This window comes from Plectropomus leopardus, chromosome 14 (assembly GCF_008729295.1).
Source record: "Plectropomus leopardus isolate mb chromosome 14, YSFRI_Pleo_2.0, whole genome shotgun sequence".
Taxonomy (NCBI): domain Eukaryota; kingdom Metazoa; phylum Chordata; class Actinopteri; order Perciformes; family Serranidae; genus Plectropomus; species Plectropomus leopardus.
This window is the reverse complement of record NC_056476.1, coordinates 30,736,752-30,761,360: the sequence shown is the minus strand read 5'-3', so window position 1 is coordinate 30,761,360 and position 24,609 is coordinate 30,736,752. Positions and strand designations below refer to the sequence as shown.

The 24,609-nt window shown below is 40.2% G+C and overlaps 2 protein-coding genes across 3 annotated transcripts; one reads left to right on the top strand and one right to left on the bottom strand.

Annotated features, from left to right (window-relative positions):
• Positions 1 to 1,258: 1,258 nt before the first annotated feature.
• On the top strand, positions 1,259 to 4,920 carry LOC121954098. Of its 2 annotated transcripts, none has more exons than XM_042501427.1 (6): positions 1,259 to 1,537; positions 1,896 to 1,955; positions 2,066 to 2,304; positions 2,449 to 2,596; positions 2,847 to 2,917; positions 4,031 to 4,920. In XM_042501427.1, the coding sequence occupies exons 1-6, from the start codon at positions 1,477 to 1,479 to the stop codon at positions 4,340 to 4,342; spliced, it is 891 nt and encodes a 296-aa protein (XP_042357361.1). In that variant the 5' UTR covers positions 1,259 to 1,476; the 3' UTR covers positions 4,343 to 4,920. The 2 variants fall into 2 exon arrangements, with proteins under 2 accessions (XP_042357361.1, XP_042357360.1); XM_042501426.1 differs by having other exon boundaries at positions 2,847 to 2,956; positions 4,031 to 4,918.
• Positions 4,921 to 20,897: 15,977 nt separating this feature from the next.
• On the bottom strand, positions 20,898 to 22,995 carry si:dkey-87k14.1 (leucine-rich repeat transmembrane protein FLRT2). Its single transcript, XM_042501361.1, has one exon. The coding sequence runs from the start codon at positions 22,938 to 22,940 to the stop codon at positions 20,925 to 20,927; it is 2,016 nt and encodes a 671-aa protein (XP_042357295.1). The 5' UTR covers positions 22,941 to 22,995; the 3' UTR covers positions 20,898 to 20,924.
• Positions 22,996 to 24,609: the final 1,614 nt, after the last annotated feature.

The following is a 24,609-nucleotide window of genomic DNA, read 5'->3' as shown; positions in this document are numbered from 1 at the left end:
ATTGCAATCTTGAGGGCAACAGGCGATGCAGAATCACACAGATACCCATCAAAACCAGAAATTATCGCAATGGCAAAAAGAATAGTACAGTACTACCCCATGCTGCAGGACCAAGGCATGAAGATTACATGGGTAAGTGAACTGCATCCCGTTGATGACCAAAGTGTGTCATGTTGGACACTTTAAGTAGCAGTTTGAAAAATGTTTTAAATGTGTCTTGTGCAGGTCACTGTGTACGCACAACTATCCAAAAGATTGCAAAATGTGAGCCCCCCCCCCCCAAAACACATCCAGATGGGAGACATTTAAAGAGGTAGGGCTGTAAATAACAGTTACTTTCATTAAGGATTCATTAGTTAATCATTTTTTAGATTAAGCAATCAGTTGTTTGGTCCATAAAATGTCAGATTATTGTGAAAATTGTTGAGAACTTTTTCCCAAAGCTCAAGGTTACATTCTCAGAGGTCTTGTTTTGCTCACAATCTTAAGACATTCAGTTCTGAAACGGGGTGTGTATGAACCCAGATGCAGTACGCCAACACTCAAGGTGAGTTGGTAATAACGTTTATTTAAACCAACACAAACGAAGATCAGCTCACAGATATTCAGTTCGTTCTTCTGGTGATAAACCCAAACAATGTTTCTGGGAATCCCACGAAGCGAAGACACGAAGCTGGAACCTACTGTGGCTGGAGAACAGGAAACCCCGTAGCTCGACGAGCCGACAACACGTGTGGGAATGTTGTCGGGGATAATGCTGAGTCGTGGTCGGGGACAGGCAGAGGATCCGTAGCCGGGGAAGCAGTCCGAAAGAATAACGGTACCGTTGAGGAGCAGGCAGGAGGATCGTCGTGGTCGAGCAGTGAGGTCTTTGCCAGAGGAGCCTCAGATTTCCGTAACGCTGAATCGGAACACGTGGTCGGGGACAGAAGGCAGGTAGGTACACGGGGAGGCAGGCGAAGAGAGCTGGTCGGGAACAGGCTGGGTCGGCAACAGGAAATCAGGCAGAAAAAACGCTGGAGAGTCATGCATAATAGCAGAGGAACAATCTGGCAGTGAGTGAACGTGTTGGAGTGTCTTAAATACTGGACTGATTGATGATGAGCTGCAGCTGTGGGAGAGCAGGCTGCAGCAGTGGGCGTGGCTGGCAGGTAGAGCAGGTCAGAGTGAGGTAAGTGGAAAAATACTGGCAGTGAAGGGGAGGAGAAGAATGCAGGAACCATGACAAGTTCACTGTCATAAAGGACTACAGCAAGAAAAGACTTACATTTGAGAAGCTGAAATCATATTTTGACATTTATGTTAAAAAAAAAGAAAAAGAGATGACTCAAAATAATCAATAGTGTCAAAATAGCTGGTGATTAATTAAACTGTTGCCAAATAATTGATTAATTAACTTATCTTTGCAGTTCTACAAAGAGGTGCTGTCTTGAGCAGTCAGACGACACAGATGAAATTAATTCAAGCGACTCAACAATGATACTGGATCGCTCCACAGAAGGGAGTAGCAGCTCAGACTCAGGCAGTAAAGAAGGAGGTAAGTTTTAACTTTGCTTTGAAAAATTTGCCCATGTGAGGTATTTATATTTCTGACAAACTATTAGATCGACATTATTGGGTTATTTAACAGTCTTTGGTTTCCTTGCACTTGTTAAGATTTGCCAATTGTCAGTCAATGTGGTATTGGCCCATATACTTCAGGCATCAAAACAGAATGAAGCTGAACCTAAAGCACTTAGACTCTAGCAGGCAACCGTTTATTACCATAACTGCTCATTCATATCAACAGTTATGTATTAATGAATGACATTTTTTATTTAGGTTCCAGAATACCAAAATTATCCTAAGTAAAGTGCATTATTCTGACAATGGCATGTCTATGTTATGCTTTTAAGGAAAAAGAAGACCCCGGTGCTCACTTGAAGAAGTGCCCTCTCCTCCCTCCAGTTCTGATTGTGAGTTTGTCCAACTGATTTTGGCTGTGTTTGTGAGGGTGTGTGAGTTTTATTACTTGTTTTTAAGTGAGGCAGATTGATGACAGTATGTATGCTCTATGCTCTAACAGCTATCCAGCCTGCAGATATTGACAGTCCAGATGCAGACAGTCCAGCAACCTTGGCCAAGCACTACAAGACCCTGCAGACCATGTGTAAAAGAAAAAATCCAAACCACCAGGATGTCGCTCATCTCCTGGATTTGGAATTTGGAGCCAGAAGAGCATTCATTGACTTGAATACTGTTCGTGAGGAAGACAGACACGACAAGATTCTAGCGGCATATCCTTGTTTCAAGGACATTGGACATGTAAGTCATTATTGACTGTGCATAATTAAAAACATCGTACCACACACAATGTTTTATATACCAATTACCTCCTCCTAAGTGATGCATTCATATGTGTGTATTGGTATATTTCATATCTTAAATGTTATATTCAATATTTCATAGGTGATGGATGAGCTTCAACGCATTCTGGACAAGGATAATGGCAACTTCATCGATGAACTGAAAGGAAGATGGCACGACTTCTGCCAGAAGGTGCAGTTTTTCGGTGTATGGAAAAAGATGCTGAAACCTCCAATGGGAATGGACAAAGGTAAACAATTATGTTTTTATTGTTGTTTGTTATAGTGATCACAGTCAGGGCAGACCTTCAGGCATATAACTGTCAAGTTCATGTGCTAGTGTCTTCTCTTGTCATCCTTCTTTTTCCATCTATGATGGCTATGCCATCACTTGCTGAATGTTTCTATTGTTTTTAAAGGAATGTGTTATATACTGTTCATCAGATTTTACTTTGTGCATTTTGTCCAAGTGTTTAAGTAATGAATCTTTTGCCTCAACAGCTGAACAGGCTGTTGAAATCCTACACCAGCTGCCATCACTGTTCCCCTCCACGTCTGCTCCTTCAAAGAGGGTACGAGATGCGAGTGAGGCTCTGGTGCATGTCCTACAGGTGAACTGTGTGAAAAATACAGGACCATTTGAAACTTAAGATTACTGAAGGCGCTTCCTCTGATTGCTCCCAATGCATTTCCTATTCACATACTATATGTTCTTAGCCCTCAAAGAGACATTTGTTTTTGAAAAAAGGATTTTCACTGGTTAGTAGGGTTGGGCAGGCTTCTGATTTTGCCACTCAGGTCTGGTGTACACGCCTACACCGGTTTGATTTTTGCTGGCCGACTAAACCAACATTTGTGTAATGTCCGGTAGAGCGAGCTAGTGACATTTGAATAGTTAGTGGGAGCTTAGGGGTAGCTGATTAGTTCAGTTTTACCCTGTGCTGCTTCCGTCTTGTTATGATGTACTATAGCTAAGAGTTGTGCACACAGAGCGACTACTCAGACTGAAGTCCACAAAAGACGACTCTGCAGAGAGAGGAGGTGCTTCAGCTTGTAGGCACTACACCCTGTTTGTGTAGCCTGCTTTATGAAGCCTCTCATTTTGAGCTGCTGCTCCGATTTGTGTTGATTAAGTTACTGCATGATGCTGTTCATAAAAGTAAACACTTTCTTTATCTGTTTCAAATTTTAATCCCTCTAGTGTTTCAGATTAGTCATACCTTTAATTTCTCAACACGCTTTTATTGTGGAAAACTCATCAGCTTGCAAGGTCTGTGATATGATACGACATGAGACATCATATCAACCTGGTTTGAAATTCTTAAAATTGGCCCAACCCCACTGGGGTCACATACAGTCTCACAGTATGTACAAAAATAAATGCAGTACATGGCAGCAGGTTTTGTCACTTTATTGAAAATCTAGCCAGACTAGCCTAGCCTTGATTTTTAGGGTTTTGGAGAGCTAGACATATGTGAACAGTAAATGTGCTGGGGATGGTTAAAAACAGCGATTTCAGATATAGCGTTCTCCATACTGCAACTTTCATTACTTTTGCTTTGGAAAGTTATATTTGATTGTTAACAACCCTTTTGCTTTCCAGCTTAGGTTCAAAAGTACCAGAATGATCCCTGAAACAAAAGTGTATTATCCTGATATAGGGATGTCTTTGTTATGTGTTTAAGGAAAAAGAAGACCCTCATGCCTACTTGAAGAAGCGTCCTCTCTCTTGTCCAGTCCTGATCGTGAGTCCGTCCAACTGCCTCCTAGCGGTAGGAGATGTGCCAATAACTACATTTCCAAAAGACAAGGTCACCGAGGGTGCCTTATACCTAATGGCATACTATTACACCCTACACCATACGTACCCAAAGTGTGTAGCCACTCTGCTTTCAGTCATACAAAAGGGAGTCCTCTTGGACAAAATCCATGAGCAAGATCTCACATCATCTTACAAGAAGAGCATGGCTGAGTGGAAAGCTTTTATTGGCCAATAAGGCAAGTGGTCAGATGTGGACTGTAGGATAGCGCTCGCCTTTGATTCTATATTGAAAGTTACCCCAGTGTTTGTGTGAGAGTGGTCAATGGTGTATTGAAGGACTAGTTGGTCAGATGTTCATGTTAATGTTAGACCAAAACTTTAAATTCTAATGTTACAATTATCATCACTTTGTATTGAGGATGAATATTACAGACTGAGCAATAATTGGTGTGTCTGTGCTGTGAGTTTGCCTGTGCAAAGCACAGAGTTTGCAGGTTTGTTGTGGGACATGTTGGTCAGATGTTTGGATCCAACCTTAGACCTGTCCAGATATTTAGCAATATTCTGCTATGTTATCACATTACAGTTCCATACACACTGTGAGCCAAAATGTAAAGAAAAAAGATACAAATGCCAAATCTGTGTATCTTTTATACAGACCTGTGTTTATGGGACACTTTATTGTCTGGCAATTAAAGTTTGTTCGATGCAAGACTAGTTTTAATTTTTTCTGTCTTTTTTCAAGTAGGTGAATGTCTTAAATCCAGAACAGTTTTACTATTGTAGAGCTTACAATTGGGTAAATAGACTTGAGAGGATGACAGGCTGGAGCGTTATGGATTAGTATGGCACTAAAAGTATTTCTTAATAATAGTCAGGAATGCAAACTTCAAGACATTTTGTCTCAAAACACCACTTTCTAATCTCATTTCAAGTAGGTGGCGGTCATAAATCTAGATGAATGTCAATATTATTGGACTTACAATGAGTCAAATACACTTGGAATGAATAGGATGACATGGATGGTGCAAAGCAAAAAATGCTACTTTTGAGGGGAAAATACTACTTTCAAGCATTACAAGCTTATTATGAGACACAAAACCTCACAATACGCGCAAAATAGAACTAAGAATGAGTTTCCCTAGCTAATTTCAAGATCTCTCTTACCTTGTAAGGCTTAAATATCATGTCTTATTTTAAGAAATCTTATCAAGAGAATTTTCACTTGATCCATTGGCAGATTTTTTTGCTTATTTCAATTTTAACTTATTTTTAGAGTGGCCTTTTTTCCAGTGAAGGTTAAATGATCATCGTCTGGTCAACATCGTCTGCTGTTTTGGATAAGTTTCCAATCCACTCCAGGCAGCAGGAGAGGATCAATTCATCTGCATTCTTCAGACCTTTCCTTTCATCCAGTGATCCATGGTTTTGCACAGTGATTTAGTGTTAGCTAATGTGTTGAATCCGTTATTCTGCACAGACAAAGCACTCTGCACCATGCATTATATACCATGCACTTTATGCTATACAGTTTACATTGCTACTGCTAATGCACTTTTTTCCTCTGTATGATTTGTTGTTTTGTTTTTCTCTTTCTTTCTTTCTTGCTTTCGAATATCTGTTACTTGCAAAGGGACTACAGATGTAAATTAGCAGTCCTGCTAACTGCAGCATACATTTGTATGCACTGGAAAGAAACAACCTCCAACTCGGAAAAGTGCAATGTTCCATTCAAGTTGAAATTCCAAATATGAAACTCGGGCAATATCCATGTAGACCGAGTCGGTTGAAAAGATGTCACATCAATATGGCAGTGTACACAGTGAATGGTAAGCAGATTTACCTGTTCATCAGTTTTTACTTTTACATGGTGTTTGTGTTGTGAAACATGCTTTGACTACTTTGCAGTGGCATATCAATTTCCATTCAGTTGATGTATGTTTAATAAAAGTCTTTGTGAGCATGTAATACAAGCTACAAGCCTATTCCCTCTGTTTCTGTAAGCTACCTACATCAATGAACCTGCATGTAACCAAATTGGAATTGGAAGTCAGAAAAACCAACAGGGAATTATCAACTTCCGACTTGCAATGGAACACAGCATAAGCACCGAGGAAAAGATGGAGAGGGATGAGCAACAGCTGAACTCGCATCCTGCTAGTCCTTGGACAGGTGCTGGAAATAAGCTGGACAACCTCTGTACTGCATCATTTTTTAACATATCAGGTGCTCTAATGCCTTTTGATTTCCCGACACTGGCAAAATCCTGGACAGCAGCATTCACCCAGGTGACTCCTATTATTTATGCAGATCTGACAGAGGAGAGGACTCTGGGAGAGAAGCAGAGGATGTGTGTGCTTAATGGAGAATAAGGACTGGTGTGACGATGAAAATGTGAGGTGCTGTCCAGTTCCTGTTGTGCATCACTGCTACTGTATATGCCGTGCAGTGGAGGAGCAACTGTGCAGATGTCTTGTTGGGGTCATGATGTGTGGATGTGTGGATAGTTAAATCATTCCACAACTAGATACCAGAACCATCCAGAAATGTGGACAATTATAAAGCAACAGCCAAAGAAATAAGAAGACACAAAAAGGTTTAAATTATAGAGCACAAGTTAGAGGAGCTGATGGGATCAGATATCACTGACGTACCTGGTATAATTTCATACGAAGAACAGATGATGGTTGATTGATTGATTGATTGTAGGTTGGTTCTTTTGTTAGTAGTAATAAAGTAGAACCAGGGAGTGAATTAAGCAGGGTGTTATTTTTTATTGATTTATTCCACCTGAGTGATGATAGATGACAGGAGGGATGAATGGATCTGCTTTCTATGTTTTAGAAATGTCAGTCAGTTTGTCAGGGTTTGTAGTGCACAAACACTTTATACTTATGCTTTCTTTACATCTTTACATTATCTGCAATTTTTTTTTCATCTAGACTTTTTTCAGACAGAATTGGTGATTTTTTCATAAACAAATGATATTAGTATTGTACTCTGCAGCAACACAACTTTGATAAATGCTTGTATGGTGTCATTAAAAAAATAAGAAATACCTCATCAAAAAATTGCCCAAAATTTGGTACCGAGCATGTGCTCCAGACCTATTTTGCTAATTCTGTGCAAATTAAACAACAAATAAAAGTAATCAGCTTTCTCAGGATTGATTTGTTTGAACTGAAACAAATTTTGCGTGCATTAATGACGACATTTATTGTAGCTCCATAAAGGTTTTGCAAAATACAAAATGTTCTTTGCTGTTCAATCACTCTGATCACCTCAGGCTCCAAATTGACATCAGATATGTGGACCCTGCTATAATTGATAGCAAGTCTGGCATTATATATATATGGTACCGAGCATGTGCTCCAGACCTATTTTGCTAATTCTGTGCAAATTAAACAACAAATAAAAGTAATCAGCTTTCTCAGGATTGATTTGTTTGAACTGAAACAAATTTTGCGTGCATTAATGACGACATTTATTGTAGCTCCATAAAGGTTTTGCAAAATATTTTTTTCAGGAATGTACCTGTGTAAATAAGTTATATTTATAGAGCCTGTCTCTGTTTGCATATGGCTCATCCTCTCTTTGCTGTAGTGACACTGATAAAATCCCAGGGCTAACATTAATATAATGTTGCTGTACAAATGAAACATTACCCACTATAGCACTGAAGTACAAACATTTACTCTAACTTTGATGAAATGACTGAGCCGCAATGTGAGGCTATAACACCGCCAAATGACCCTCCACTATGCGATCCATCCATTATTTCAAGCATAAATTATTCCTTTATTTCTCACTTTCAACAGTTAATCAATGCAAGAAGATACAGGGACAAGCTGGGACAACATTTTACCACTGATTTCCCTGTGCACGCATTTTCACCTCACTACCAAAGCAGCAGAGAGAGGCAGTCTATCTCAGGTGAAGTGTCATTAAGGTTGGCAGCCATTTTTCATAATCCACTGGAGCTCCAGAGATCAATACTTGTGTGTGTGGAAGAGAATTGTGTGTGTGTGTGTGTGTGTGTGTGTGTGTGTGTGTGTGTAAAGAGGGAATGGACGCTGTTAGTGGATCTCTAATGCAATTTAATGCAAGCTGACCACAGTAATGACCAGGAGAAATGGAAGCCAAACGCTCCTGAGAATCAGAGGGCTATTTAATCCATCCACTATGAATTAAAGAGGAAAAGACACTTGATTCAGTCCACCACTGCTTTGCTTTAAAACCAGTTACATCAGGTTGAATCACTTCACATCCTTTGGGCGAGTACAACACCTTGGTTAAGTTACTATATGTGGTATTTCTTATCGTAGGTAAACTGCTTTACAATCAACTGTGAAACCCAATAATTACCATAAGTAAAGTAGACCATGGTGAATTATTACAAAGGTATTCTGAGATGGTGTTTTCTTCTCCTCTGTTATTCATGTGGTTTAACTGTGTATGGAATTTACTGATGCAACACTGCCGTCAAACAAAATCCAGAGCAGGATCAATATCTGAATTTTTGACTAAGAAACCTTAACACAAGAACATTTTATACAAGCTAGCTTCTCTTCCTCCCACCCACATCTCACGGTCTTTATCAGCAGAGGGAGTTTGCAAAGTAGTCATCATGATTCTGGATTTAGATATTATCGGCTGATAGCCAGGCCCAGCCTTCAGGATGTTTTCTGCTAACTTTATTTTGCTAAATGGTAAATGGTCTGATCTTATATAGCACTTTTCTAGTCTTCTGACCACTCAAAGTGCTTTTGTACTGCATATCTCATGCACCCATTCACACACACATTCACACACTGGTGGCTGAGGCTACCGTACAAGGTGCCACCTGCTACTCAGTAAACATTCATACGCACTCACACTACGATGGCGCAGCATTGGGAGCAATTTGGGGTTCAGTATCTTGCCCAAGGATACTTCAACATGTCGACTGGAGGAGCTGGGGATCAAACCACTGATCTTCCAATTAGAGGACGGCCCGCTCTTCTTCTGAGCGACAGCTGCCTCGCAGTGATTTCCTGTTAGCCTGTACCTTGGGCCATCACAATTTAATAAAGAGCACACCCAACTCAAGACCATTTGGTCTCGGGTGGCCCAAAACACCTTTTTTTGGGACATGTTTCTGGTTAAATGATATAAATGCAAGTATTAGGGTATTACAAAGGCATACATAGTGACAGATGTATAAAATTTGGCAGGAAGTATCCTGAAACAAATGGGAAGGTAGCAAAATAAAATTGTAGGTCTTGTTGGCCCTCTCTTCGAAATTATCATCCATAAAATGCCCAAAAAGACAAAAAACAAAACTGTTTGCTGGACAAATTTTCTTTGAAAAAATAATTCTTTCATCAGCATACAATGAATTTTTCTGCCTTTCTTCTATTCACTTCCAAGTTTACAAGCTTCAGTTTCAGTCAAGCCCTCCAGATAGTCTACTAGCAGGCAATGTGAACCAAGTGTTGAGTTTTATGATAACCTGCCATGAGTTGGGGGTGCCCATTTTCAGCTTGTGATTGCCCAAGGTATGAGCTAAAAGGGATGTATAGAAAATATAAAGAAGGTAGAAGAAAACATCATGAGGGCTGGACCTGGCTCCCAGCCTATAAAATAATTAAAATATTTATGTCACAAGTGTTTTCAAGGTATTCACATCCTTAAGGTTTTCAGTTGAATATGTTTTGCATTGTACCTAAATCATTTTGACAACAGGGCGATCCTTTTAAAAAGGACCACACAGTGACCAAAAAGACGAGGGTGTAATCTACAAACATAGAACACAGGTTTATAATCATTATCTTTCCTTGGTACTAGCAGTGAACGTCCTACATAGTGCGAGTACCCTCTGGATGGAACAGTAAGCGATGAGAGGTTATATTTCCAATGAGCACCATTACTGCTTGTATTCATTCCTTGTATTTATTTATTTATTTATGTATTTATCTATTTATTGCTCTTATTTAACTAACTAATGATACCTTTAATTTTACCATTTTCCGATGTACGCTGTTTTTTGACAGCTTTGCACCCACCTACGTGATGTGCATAAAACTACTCTCTTTTGACTCATCCAACTTCCTCTCTGTGCAGACATGCTTGCTCCTCATACTACCTATGGGGTCATTACATTAACCACAGCCCACTGTGTGATGCTGTTGACTCAGGATTCATGTGTCCACCACGACAAAGGATCCTTATCGACTTAGCATTAACACTGTCTCCATGTTTCCAGCATGTAATGTCATGTTTATGTTGTGCATGTCTTCCAAGCCCATGGAGTAGTTAACAATGAAAAGAACCAGGAAACACATGCGCTATTTTTATTGTCTCATCTTGTATAATAAGTGTATGTTTTTTGTAGTATACAAGAAATCAATGTATGTTGTTCTACATTCACATGAAATGGGTTTAATGGTAAAAAAAAAAAAAAATCCATCTTTATGACTTGCATACGTTATTGTATGATTCAAGGGGGTTTTATGATTGCACAGCTGGATGTGAGGGTTGAAAAACAAGAATAAGTGCATGACTATATAACTCTATTCGAATCAGTTTGAACTTTGAATGATGAAGCTAAGTATCCCTATAATTTTGCCTTTTCAGGCACTTTACTGTTAGTGAGTCAGATGCATCATAATATGCAGATAAAAGGTATGACTTGGATGTTGAAATGAACAGTATTTATATGAACATTTTTGAACGTTATGTGCAAACAGGAGATAATGCATGCTGGCTGATGTTAAATAAATTGTTACAAAGTAACAATTTAATAAACAGGTGGGAGGGTTGGTGAATGGGTTCAACAAACCCTGGACTCTCAACCATGAGCCTGCTGTTTGCTCCCTGTGTGAATGTAGAGCCAAATCATGATGTTTTTGCATGAATGTCTTTTTTGTAAGAAAAGCAACTTTGAGTTTCCAGAAAAGCTCTATATAAATACAATGTATTACTTTTCATCTATCCACTACATGCTTCTGTTGCCTTAACATAACCACTTCCTTTAATGCATAAGAAAATAAATGTACCTGTTGCGACAATATGATATGACGCCACTTGTCATGTTGACGCCAACCTGTTGCATCAACATGATATTTCATGTGGGAGTCTGGTGTTCTCCTTCTGTGTGATTGTGATGGGGTTTTTCTCTACACTTTGTGCCATTGTTGCCTTACCCTACCCCTACATGCCAGCATGTGAATTTGTTGACATACCCGCTTTGGTTGCCATGTGCTTTTGTTGCCTAAACATAACCACGTGTAGCATAATCCCACCATGTGCTTGTATTAACGTCATGGTGGCGGCATACTGGAGCAGACACAGAAGGATACTTTAAGCAACACACGTAGATGCATAAATCCACTGCAAAGTGGCAACATGTAACAACTTGGGATAAAGACGTGTTGAAATATGTATTTAATTTATGTATCTAATGCATGGAAAATGTACATTAACTGTAAAAATGAGTGTATTTTGAAAAGACTGAATGCAATGCAACAGACGTACATTGACACGCCATCCTAGCATGGCACAGCGTGTTCTCACTCCAAACTCCTCAATTATGTCTGCCCTGTCAGTGCTTTTGGTGTACGGGCATGACATCAAAAGCCACCTTTCATGTCCAACCGGAATGCGTCTGGACGGCATCAGATGAGAATGTCCTCAGACAGAACTGGTGGTGTTGTTATTGTACACCGTCGGACAGCAAGACAGAACCGTGCACGTCCACATGCAACGCACATGGGCTGCATCACTTGAGAATGCAGATGGATTTAACAGGTCCCGCAGACAACTGACTTTCATGCACAAGTCTGGAGTTCACTTCCCATGTGGATGTTAATTTTTTTTTGTTTGTTTCCACACCTTACCATGTGCCTCTGCTGTCTAAACCTAACCATCCGTGACTTTGTTGCCAAATCCCAACAATCGTGACAGTCGCGTTGGTTGCCATGTACCATTGTATAATTGCTGCAGCATCCCACCATGTGCATTTGTTGACATCACAGCAACGGCATCCTGAGGCGTCAACTGATGATGCAGAAGGATATCTAAGACGCCATAAGTACACGCAGAAGGTCACTGACAGAGCGTGAGTGAGAACATGTTTAATGTCAACAACAGACACAGGAGGATTGGATGAGCTGGGATGAGAACGTGTTGAAATTCAAGAATGTTATGTAAAATTTATACCACTTATTTTGATTAAAGAAACAAGTGTGTATTTCTTAACTCAAGTAACTACCAAATAATTAAATTGCAGTTTGACATTCTGAATGTTTTGTCACTGCATATGGCTCAATATGATTTTAATGTCTTTTATATCCAGTGAGTCAAAAGTTCACTGTAGTTACAGTGAGTTTCATGTCCTGTCCTTAGCAGACTTATACTTGCTCGTTTCTACTGCAGCTCGAGGTTCTGGAGAACCAGACTGGAACACGACTCGTTCATTACCAACAGCCACACAGCACAGGCCACATCAGGACCAACACACCTGGCTGCTGGTGTCATTACACTACAACTGTAATTTGCACAGATGGACAGTAAATCTTTTCAGCTGACTAACTTCTACTGATTGCATTGCCTTTCTCGAACTTTACTGCAGGAGTTGAATAACAGCCATCATGAGATGGATCCATCTGAGCCTGTCCACATAACTCTAGTGAAGGAACTGGGCTGAGGCTGTCACAATGCAATCACATATAATGGTGCTCACCAAATCTAAATACATCATATCATGACTGGTGCTATAGCAATATATTTACCAGTGGGGCCGATTTTCAACAAATAAACTTCACTACGGACTTCAGCTAGTGGCTGCTGGTTGGAATGAAGCCTGATTTCCATGAGCAAACAGCAGAGTTGCAATTTAACAGCAGCAAGAGGGCAGCTGCTGTGAAAAGCTTATCTGCCATTTTTAAGACTGAGGTACAGCACCACCCACTTTGGCCACTATTCCTGTTGTTTTTCTGTCAACTGACAATCCACAAGATTGGTAAAGCAATAAAAGAGGCTCATCACATTTTAACAATCTGGCCTTTGAGCAAAAAAAGGGTAGTTGAAAATTGCATTTAACACCCAGGGGCTTTAGAAGAGTTGTGGAAGCACAGGCACAAGAATACAATGCTGAATTTGTACATTTTTACAAAATATGGATACGTAGGATCATTGGCATCGCTTGATCTGAGCATTTGGGCTTTAGCAACGAAGAATTTTACTTTTATTCCAGTTATCTGTGACTTAAGACAATGGCAGTGTTGTAAGCCTTTATCTTCAATGAACAGAGATGGCCTTCCAAAGTCGAAGAGCATGCTGCACTCCAACAGTTGTCGGGGTAAAAAAGCTTGGAAACATTTTTATTTGTAGGCAGAAAGGTAACAAACACAAGAATATCTGACATTATTCATAACTTGGATGAAAAGCCATCTTGATTTTGTCGATTGGTGGATCATATCATCTATGGTTTGCAGAAATGTACAATCGCAACATTTTTTTCTTTCTATTGGGTTGTTTGTGGCTTAATGGGGTGCAAGGAACTGTATTAACTTGAACCATGTAGTGCAAATGCAGCCTTAGACTTATCCAAGCAGGTGTCTTTGTAATTTATTCTTTTTGAGTGCAAAACTCCCTCTTTTTGTTCCCACAACAGTTTCACTGCTCTCGATCATTTTCGGTGCCCTCTTTGCTTCTTCTCAGCACCTATTCTTTCTTCCATTTACCTGTCTGAAAATACAGAATCATGTCAATGAGACAAGCACTGATGAAATAGCAGGGGTTAGTAGCAATGTGGTACAAGTGCTAAAAAAAAAAAAAAGTAGTTTCCTTCAGGAACTAGTACTTGTCATGTTCCTTTTTTTTAAGTACTTCTGCTCTTTACTTGAGTATATTTTTGAGAAATCTACTTTTTTACTTCACATATGCAATTTACTTTTATTACATCCAGTCTGCTCTAAATGCGGGGACAAACAACACAAACACAATGGAAGTTTGTTCATGTCAACTCATTCTGGTTATTGCAACAGTGCATGGTTGGAAGTTTGGGTTCTTTGAGTGCATTTAGTTTCCAAAGCACTGAAATAAAAGATTTCCACCTTCTTTGTCTAAGTCAGGCTGCTGATGCCTCACATGAACTACAGCTGAACTGTGCTGGATGCATTTTTGCACAAACAAGAACTGCAGATTTTACAGTGTAGGATGGGATTTACAGCTTTACAGCCGGTATGTGCAGGCAGATCACAATGATCACTAACTATCACGTCATACTGTATACTATATATATCTATATATATATATTTATATATATATATATATATATATATATCGATATATATAGCATGAGAGTGTTGTATTAAGATAAGAGAAAGAAAAGAACCTTATTTTTTTATTCTCCACACAGTAATAGCTGAGTCGATAATTCCAGTTAATTACAACTTGGATCTTGTTTTTGCAGTTTGTATTTCAGGTCTGTCAATTCTGATAATATTCTCCAGAGCCTTGTGGTTGTATGCCTCTGCCAACCAGTCAAGTAGCAGTTTATGTAACCTCTGTCCAGACTCATATGTAGCAATGACAGTAGACAATGTTTCAAATATGGATGTTACTGCAAAGACACAACAAATAAAAAACAAACAAACAAAAAAACATCATGGAGAACAGCCAAGATTAATGTCACCAATGCATAAAGTCAAAAGTTCCTACTGTGATTGTTATATAACAATGACAGAGCAAAGCATCTCCTAGATACATAAAACAATACTAAAGATATACTAATAAATAATGAGTAATAATAATATATATATTTATTTTTTTTTAAATGTCCCCCAAGGTGTTCTTGAGATGTCACGTTCACAAGAATGAGACAGATGCAAGGTGACAGTGACTTTGACCTTTGACCACCAAAATCAGTTCATTTTGGGTCCAAATAGATGTTTGTGCCAAATTTCAGAACATTCCCACAAGGCCTTGTTGTTTAATTACATTCACCAGCATGAGATGGATTCAAGGTCACAGTGAACACTGAGTGCCAAAATCTTATTGGTTCATATTTGAGCTCCTGTGAATGTTTGTGCCAAATTTGAAGAAATTCCCTAAAGGCGTTCCTAAAATATCACATTCACAAGAATAAGGGGGGACAGACAAACACAATGTCTTCGGCTGCAGGTGCAGAGGTTTATAAATTCTATGGGTCAAGTAACAAGCAGTCTGTCAGGCCAAAACAACAAAAATAAGACCCAAGCTGTAATACACCACTATATCATCCAAAAATGTGGCTCACTGACAACAAAAAAATATGGTTTTGAAGAGAAGCTAGAGTCTTTTTGCAGCCATCTCTGCTGCCTTTTGTTCCTGCGCCACTGTGTAAGATCTAATGTCTGCTTTGCTGGCAAGAAATATGGATCTGTGGTCATCAGTAAGATTAAATACTGTCCAACACAGTTTATACAGAATAAAGAAGTCAGAGTAATAAGAGCCTTATGTCCCCGAGGCAACCAAGGAAGTGCAGTATCCTGTCTCACCACTTATTCATCATTTATACTCTTCCTGTAGTTTTAAAGATACATTTTCAACTCAAATTAGAGAGGATGATCATTCTACACTGGGATGTGGAATCAAGTCTTGAAGCTCATCATCTCCACATGCACATCAGAATAATGCAAAATCAAACTTTATAGAAATCTGGCTGACATTTCAAGATAATTGGAGGATCTAAACTTTAGATCCTCCAATTATACTTTAGATTCTAAAGTATAATGTTAAAAGTAATTTTAACCCTATGAAACCTGAACCACGCTGGTGTGATTTCTTGGGGGCAAAAAATGAGCAAGGCAATGAGCAAAAATTACAAGAAATTAGTACATTTAGAAAAGTATTTATTAAGTAACTAGGGAAGTTTTCTTGATAAATATATTTCAAATTATCATAGTCAATACTTAAAATTATTTTACAAAATAATTTTATTTTTAGCTTTTTTTCATGTAATTTCCCTGTTATTATTGTTATTTTTTTACTTTCTTGTTTGTTACTTGTTAGGTTGATTTTGTTGTAATTTTCAGGCAATTTTCTTGTTTTTCTTTCTTGATTTCCTGTTAATTTCTTCCTCAGTTGCTCATTTCCCACTTCCAATTATTTTTTTTAATGAAATCAAGCCAAGTTCTGTTCTGAATGTGGTACCAGTCTGACTTTCATAACTGAGTCATAGTGTATTTGCACTCTCCACCTTGCATTGTAGAGATCTGAGAAGGGCAATGTCTGGGCAAGCACTACAAGCCTTCTGAAGCCCTTCAAATAAACGAAATTGTACTTCAATGGTTACAAAGTCTTTCTCTAAGTCTGACTGAAGGTAAACACAGAAAATAACCCCCTGAAGTAGTTATTGTCGCTATCAGCATTGGGATGTACTTTTGAGACAGCTTGCCAACTAACTGTATGAGCTCTTAGTGGACCTTGAGTCAAAAATCTTTTGTCCAAAGAGAAGCTGTAGCTAGATACGACAAGTGGCAAGGAAAAAAAAAATCTCTGTAATTTGGCCCTTGAAGGTAGTTACAGAGAAAATTTAGGTTTTTTTAAGGTGGAGTTGTATTAGGTTCTAATCCCAACTCATCGCCCTGTCAGTGAACTTCTGTGTGTACTTATGACATTTTAGGTATCCTTCTGCATCAGCTGTTTACACTGCCGTTATCGTGATGTCAGCAAATGCACATGATGGGATGACAGCATGGTCCTTATGTCTACACAACAGCACATGGCAACCAATGCGACTGTCTATGGTTAGGATTAGGCAACAAAGAGTCATGACTGGTTAGGTTCAGGCAAAAGAGGCACATGGTAAGGCATAGAAAACAAAAACCCACACACATTCACATCCACACATCTACCCGATGCTGTCCTTTAGCATTTGATGTGCATGCGACCAGTTCTCAAGTGTTGCAGCCCGTTCATGTTGCATGTGGACCTGGTGCCTTCCACTGCGTAAAATAGCAATGGCACCTGGAACGCTTTCTCATCTGACACCATCCAGGCATGTCCCAGTTGGACGCAGAAGGTGGCTTTTAGCGTCACGCTTGGCTGGAGGTACTTATCAATAGTCAGTCTATAACCTACAGTAAATGGCAGTCAGTCATGCTCCCTGTACAGAGAAGCACCACCAAAGCTATGTTATGTACTTCTGTGGAAAGGGTTCTCAGAAAGACAATGTCTTAGCCACTTAAAAAAGGCTTACCTAAAAAATCAATACCAGTCTAAGTGGACGCTGCAGAGTATTTTGCTTTACCTTGCCAAACTACATTGTCTGAACTGTAGAACTTTGTTTTTCATTGTATATGTTATCTCTTCCATAAACTGCTGAAGGTCTTATCTTAACTTACCTCCCCACTTAGATTAATTTTGAATTTTTAGGTGGCTTAAATATGTTTTTCTGCAAACCCTGCCTGCAGTCTACAGCGACACATTGCTGAGCTTCTGTGTTGGTACTCAAGCTTTCATCTTCAAACTGGGGAACGTGCCCACTGCCATCTACCAAAGTTAATACACTGACTATGGATGAGTACCTCAAACAAGCTCACTACAAATAATCTGAACTATTCATTTAAAATCAGAGCAGATCTTTGAAAATACAGATTTAAGACAGTACTTGATACATTGTTATGGAATATAAAATTACATTTTCTACCAAATTTGTGTTGATGCTGTTGTGCTGTTAAAGCAAGAAAAATAATGATAAAATAGATAGATAGATAGATAAAATGCTTTTTGTGCCACTATCCCCGCTGGAAACACAGCAAAGACTCACTAAAAACAAGCAGTTTTGTTGTTTGTTGGTCTCTAACAGTGGTCTACAGTGGTCAGGCATCTGTGTGAAGTTGGTTGCGGCATCCCGGAACGTCAGCAGCAGACACAGAGGGATACCTCGAGCGTAATATGTAGGCACAGAAGTCCTCTGACAAAGCGGTAATATGTGACAATGGATGAGAACATGTTGAAATGTAACATATTTTTGGTTTGCAGAAACATACAATGCCAATATGTTGTTCTGGCAACTGGGCTGTTGTAATGGTTAACAACAGATTTTAAGCTGTAACTTCCAACACTTAACATGTCATTAAAAACGTATTTAGTTTGTCATCCAGGTACAAAATAACCTAATCCGCCACAGATTCAGTCCATTGTTTGAATGCGGCAGTAAGTGGTTCTCATGTGCTCGCCCACAGCTGTGTGCAGTTCAGCAGTGAGGCTGTTGATATGGTTTTGTGTTAAGTAGACTTTAAATGCAATCTATTTGTGACTTTTGAGCTTACACTTGTCATCCTCAGAGGACGGGACCCTCTCCAAACATACCTCTGCTACTATCACTGAGCTCTCCCACACAAGCACACTCTGAACAGACTGAGTCAAACATCATCGTGGAACACATCATGACCAGTAAGTTCATTTTTGGAGATACATTTTTAATTAAATGTGTAATGAGGTAAATAAATAATCAAGAGGTTTCCATAACAACAATTCAATTGAATGTATATACAGTACACCTTTTGTGCAAAAAACATGGATTCAAAAGACATTGTAAGCTGATAACTTCAAGGCACATATATATACCGTGATACCATGACATTATTTTTGCTGAACAAAAGGAAAGAGTCGGTTCTTCAAGGGTTATAGCAGATGTGCTTTTTTGCTGCTCACTCTGTGACACCCACCATCAAACACAGCCTCATTAATAACGTGACCTCTTAACAGTGATGATGTATTAATCTTGAAAAAGCAGGTGAAAGCACTGCGGCCTGCCACTTCCTGTGAATGTTTAATGAGTATGACCTTTAAGTTTCCTTTTGAAGCAGAGAAAAATCACATTTGCATAAAAATATGTCCTTTTCCAAGAGCAGAAATCCAGTCATTTGCATCTCTATTGACTGTAATAGTAATTAGACAAATGTGCCACACAACTGTGATGACTTGATTAAATACACACACGGAAAGTGTGATGGACTGTCTGATTTCTGGGAAACTCTGCCCTCTACTGGTGAGTGTAGCTGCTTTGTGCCTGTCTCTTTTCTCCTCTCACACACAATCCTATGAGACTCTGCTGTGATGCACTGAAACTACAGTGTGGTGGACTCTGTATCTGCTGTGGTTACAGTATACAATGACTTCAAAATCATTCACTATTACTGAAAAACAAAAGGAAACCCAGCCTTAAAGAGGAGATGAAACACTGAACAGTACGACGAGTTTGTTTGATTTTTACCTTTGGTAAGATATGACACTGCAATTCAACTTGATATGCACCTGGATTTGCCAGACAACTATATTTTATTTCACGTTATTTCCATCAGGGTGCAGCCATCTTCCAACAAGCTAGTTGATGACGTCACTCGGTGGGTTCATATCTTTTGTCCGCTTGTTAGTCATTAGAAGTTGTTTGAAGAATGAAGAAGCATGTTTTGATCTTAATGTTTTGTTCTCTTACAATATGTTTTTTTTTACGGTCAGTGCGGGAGGTGTTTTGAGTAGAGTAATGCATAAGTGAGTCATGCAGCACCCGAAAAGTGGGACACATTGCATCATCATTTTCAAGTGTAGGGTGCAGGTCCACCTTAATTGTTTTGATGGAAGAGTGCAGTTTGGAATTACTTCTATGAATATACAAAACTAGAAGAGGATCCATTAGGACAGTCGTAAGAAGAAAACAGCAAAACTTTTGGTCTATGATCTAGGCCAAGCCAAACATCATCAACCTGCCTGACATAATGAGCCGATTCTGTTGATAAAGACGGAGCTCTTTGTTTCCAAAGTTTTACTGAAGAGCCAGCAATATGTCGATATTGTCCCCTACGTCAGGGATAACATCTATTATGGACACCGAGAGGAGGATCATCACTAAACCTTACAGGCATATAACTAAACACACATGGAAACAGGACAAACTGAAGTATCTCTAAACCCTGACCTTTTTTTCTGATGGCGAATCATTAGGTTAATTTATTTCACCAATACTTTGTGATGCATGCTGTTTCTTAGTGATGTTGACCATGATTTGAGGTGGCTTGTGGATATTTTCACTGGGTTAGACAAACATTAGCTCTGTTTACTAATAATGTTAACATAACGTTATGAGCATCTTGCATTTTTGTTGTGGTCCAACAGCTTGATGGAGACAATGGTAGAGCACATATTTGGTGTTAAGGGTTATGTGTCAGTTTTTCAGTTGCAGCAACCTAACACTGAATGTAAAATTAGTCCTGTTCACTTTTACTTGATCACTATATTTGGTCTTACTGGAAAAGACAAAAAGCACAGGCAGCCAGTTTTAAACTCTCACACTCCATTGTATCAACACTTAAAATGTTAAAAACTAGTTAAAGTTGTCTGAAGTATGGTGTTGTACTTGCCACTTTTAGTGAACAACCAACCCAGTGACATCACCAACTAGCTTGTTGGAAGATGGCTGCACCCTGCTGTCGGAAAAACAAGAATTACAGTCTAGTTGTCTGGCAAATCCAGGTGGATATGCAGTGTCATTTCTTTCCTAAGGTAAAAATCAAATGATCTGCAGTCATATTGTTCAGCGTTTCATCTCCACTTAAATACTTAGAAAGAAATTAATCCTGATTGTACATGTCTGTGTGCACAGAACTCAAACAGCACAACTCCAGAAACCAATAACTTATAAATCCATTATTGTTATATAAAAGATATCATCCAGTTAGTTGTATAAATTACATTTCTTGAAGACACAGGGGTTTCAAATAATATTAACACTGTACAGTGTCCAGTAAAGTGTGGGTAATTGTCAGTAAAAATGCTCTCCAAAACCATCATGTGCCACGAAAGTCTGCTTCCTGAACATTGTTCTTACAGTAGACTGTGCTGTTGTTCTCCAGGGGACAGTCTCGGAAGCCAACGCCCCCATTAGGGGTGTAAATAGGCTGAATACGGAAGTCTCCCTTGAGGAGCTGTTCGTTGTTAAGTGAGACTATCTGGAAGCTAGTCTCAGTCATTTCCAGGATGGAATTATCTTTCTTGGTGCCTGCCTCGCAATAGTCATCTTTTCTCCGACCGCGGTTATATTTCCACTTGGTGGAGGACTTGGAGCGGCTCTTCTTGTGCATGTGCCAGCAGAAAATACTGAGGAGTGCCACCAACACCACGATCACGGCCCCACCAATCAGCCCCGCCAACAAGAAAGGCGAGCTGGGTTCCTGCTGTGTGGCCTGCTCCGGCCCCGACGGTCTTTTGTTGTTGTCAGGGCTGAAATAGGCCGCCGTGGTCACGGCCTCGGTGCACACTGTATCATCTTTGGGGCGGTAATTATTGAATGCATCCAAGGGAATGACACAGATCCGATAAGTGGACTTTGGCTCAAGATTAGCCAGTCGGATCCCTCGGTGATCCCCACCCACTATCCTCTCCCTGACGGTGTCCCCTGTCAGACTGGGCCCCATCCTGGCCCAGGTCACCTTGTAGGCGGTGACTGGAAAGGCAGCCACCCAGCTTACGTGGATAGCCGAGCCATTTAGTATGGCAAACGTGACCTGCAAAGTCTCCCTCCTGGGGTCCACAGGTTGCTTAGTCCTTACCCCCCCCTCTCTGGTTGAATACACAGGATAGAGTGTGGGTAATGTGGGAAAGGGTGGCCTGGAGGAGGAAAGAGACTGAGTGATGAGTGGGGAGTCTGTGGAAGATGACAGGGATGGAACCAGAGCAGGGTCAGCTGGCAAGGTGGGCCTGGGTGCCGTTGATGTGCTCTGCGGGCACTGGACCAGCTCAGCACTCAGTTCTCTGATCACCATGCCCCGGAACTTTTCAGGTTTGTGGCACATGAAGCCACGAACATTGAGCGAGGCTGGCAGAGATTTGAGCCACGACACGACCCATTTGATGCTGCAGTCGCACAGCCAAAGGTTGTTGCGAACAGTGAGCTGTCTGAGACTGACGAGACCATCAAAGACCCCCTCTGTCAGCAACTGCAGCTGGTTGTTAGAAATATCCAGCCTCTCCAGCTTGTGCAACCCTGCAAACGCCCTGGCAGGGATCCTGTTTATCTGATTTTCCTGAAAGTTTAATTTGACAAGCACCTCCCCTGGGAGGAACGGAGGAGGGTAGGTGAGTGAGTTGCGGGCCAGAGACAGCTCCCTCAGGGTGACCAGGTCTTGAAAGGTCCCTGGTGCAATCCCTTCATCTGTCAACAGGTTCCCATCCAACAGGAGGCGCTGCAAGCGGGTGACATTTCTAAATGCTTCCTCTGCAATAACTGCAATCCGGTTCTCATCCAATCGCAACTCTTTTAGATCATCTGGAAGACCAATAGGCACACTGCTCAGGTGGTTTTTGGTGAGAAAGAGCATCTTTAGGCTCACTGCCTCACGGAAGGCCCCTTCCTCCACCCCCACAGTTGAAATGGAGTTATCATCCAAATGCAACTCCTCCAGCCAAAGAAGCTGAGCCAGAGCTGCTCTGGAGATGGTCTGAATGTTGTTCTCCTGCAGATGGAGAACTCTTACATTTTTGGGCAGGTTGATGGGGAACTCGTCCAACTGGTTGCCGTAGAGAAACACAGTTTCCACTGAAGCCACGTGATGGAGCTCCAAGGGAAAACCAGCATTGTTGATTTGGTTGTTGTGGAGGTAAAGAGTCTTGTAACCCTCACCAATTCCCAGAGGCACTGAGGTCAGGCTCCGCTCGTTGCAGTAAACAAAGGTTCGATCACAGCGGCACTCCTCGGGACAATTGGAGGCCCGGGAGAACTGGAGATGAAGGCCTAACAGTATAGGTATCCACGGCCGTATAAAGGAGGCCCAGTCCTTATTCCACAAACGCCACTGTATCTCCATTTCAAACCAAAAAAATACACGAAATCAGAGAAAAACTAAAAGAAATTAGGATTCAAGGTATCCAAAAGAACAGTCATTGTATTTTGTTTGTGTAATAACAGCACCATGCCCAGGCTGCTGCTGAACAAGGTCTTGAGTAATCCCTCGATAATTAGTTGTCCTAAGCTTCCCAACAAAACAGCAATGGTCTCATTAGACAGTATGATTCCTTTGCCAGCCACTGTCCATAATTGAGCTGGGAGACATTAGTTAAGTCCATTACATTTTCACCCTCTTCTGTTTTACCAGCGGGTAGAGCTCTCTGCATGCCACTCAATGCTGACAGAGCTGTGTACAACACATTGGACCGTTATCATCGGACGTCCTCACTTCCCCTTCTCTCACGTCACACACTGCTGGTTCCACAATGATAAAGCTTCTTTGCGACTTGACATTTGGATCCAGAAACCTGTTGCAAAACAGAAAAATGGAAAAATCAGTGTCTTTTTTTCCCTCTCTTCAGAATGCATGCTTTCCACTCAAGACTAAAGGATTTCTTTTCCCTCTCTATCCCACAAATGCAAAGCCTTGTAAATTGGGAGAGCAGAGCAGCTCGCATACAAATGACTTAAGATGTGTTGCATATTCCTCAGACACACAGCTAGTGGCAAAGGATATTTGAAAAGATACTGAGGGCAAAGGTGTGGGAAAATAGTGGGAAAAACAAATTTAAAAGTCTACGTGCAGATTAATAACATGGGCCCTAATCTAAAATGAAAACAGACGCTAAGCGGCTTCAAACTTCTTTTTTTTCCCCTTCCCTAGTTGATAACCATGAACGTGAACATACTGACAAAAAGAGCATTTAAAAAACGTCCAGATCCAAAGGATTAAAACATGACAGCCAAAGTATTTTGTGAGCAATGAGGTGTGAGGTGAGCTGATGAGGGAGACACACTGACTCGATGATGAGCACCGTGAAACTGTCTGGCCCTGTAGGACAGGGCCTTGCTCCTGCACAGGGGAAGACTCATCCGAACTATCAAGAGGTTAAAGAGGGTGTCAGATGATGGGGCAAGTACACTATCCAGTATCATGCTCTGCTTGGGGGGTCATTTTTGCAAAATGACAAGAGGCCCCATACATGTTTTTTAGGATTTTATGACTTTTCTAAGGTTTTAGGTCATCTCTAGGATTTTAAGAAATCTCTAGAAGTTTAGAACATTTCTGAAAATTTAGGACATTTGTAGGGCTTTAGGACAATGAAAAGATTTTAGGACATTTCTCAGATTTTGTGACTTAAAGATGTTTATAACTATTTTGACATTTCTAGGATTATAGGATGCTTCTGGGATTTTAGGACATTTCTAGAATGTTGTGACATTTATAACATTTCTAGGATTTCTGGACATTTCTGGGCTTTGAGGACATCTCTCTGGTTCTTGGACATTTCTTGGATTTTAAGACATTTCCAGGACTTTTGGACATTACTCAGATTTTGAGACGTTTCTAGGATTTGGGGATGTTTCTAGGATTTTTAGACATTTGGGATTTTTAGGACATTAGAGGGATGCATGGAATCTCCCACTCTGTTTCATAAACAAGCTTGATTTTGAGGCTGCTTTATGCACTCTGAAACCTACACTAAAAGTACGAAAAAAATTCCCAGTGTGAACCAGTTTTTTGGGTT

Coding starts and splice junctions, on each gene's coding strand:
- LOC121954098 (XM_042501426.1), top strand. CDS start 1,477: ATGATACTGGATCGCTCCACAGAAGGGAGTAGCAGCTCAGACTCAGGC. Junction 1,956..2,065: donor TCCTCCCTCCAGTTCTGATT/GTGAGTTTGTCC, acceptor ATGCTCTAACAG/CTATCCAGCCTGCAGATATT. Junction 2,597..2,846: donor TCCAATGGGAATGGACAAAG/GTAAACAATTAT, acceptor TTGCCTCAACAG/CTGAACAGGCTGTTGAAATC.
- si:dkey-87k14.1 (XM_042501361.1), bottom strand. CDS start 22,940: ATGGAGATACAGTGGCGTTTGTGGAATAAGGACTGGGCCTCCTTTATA.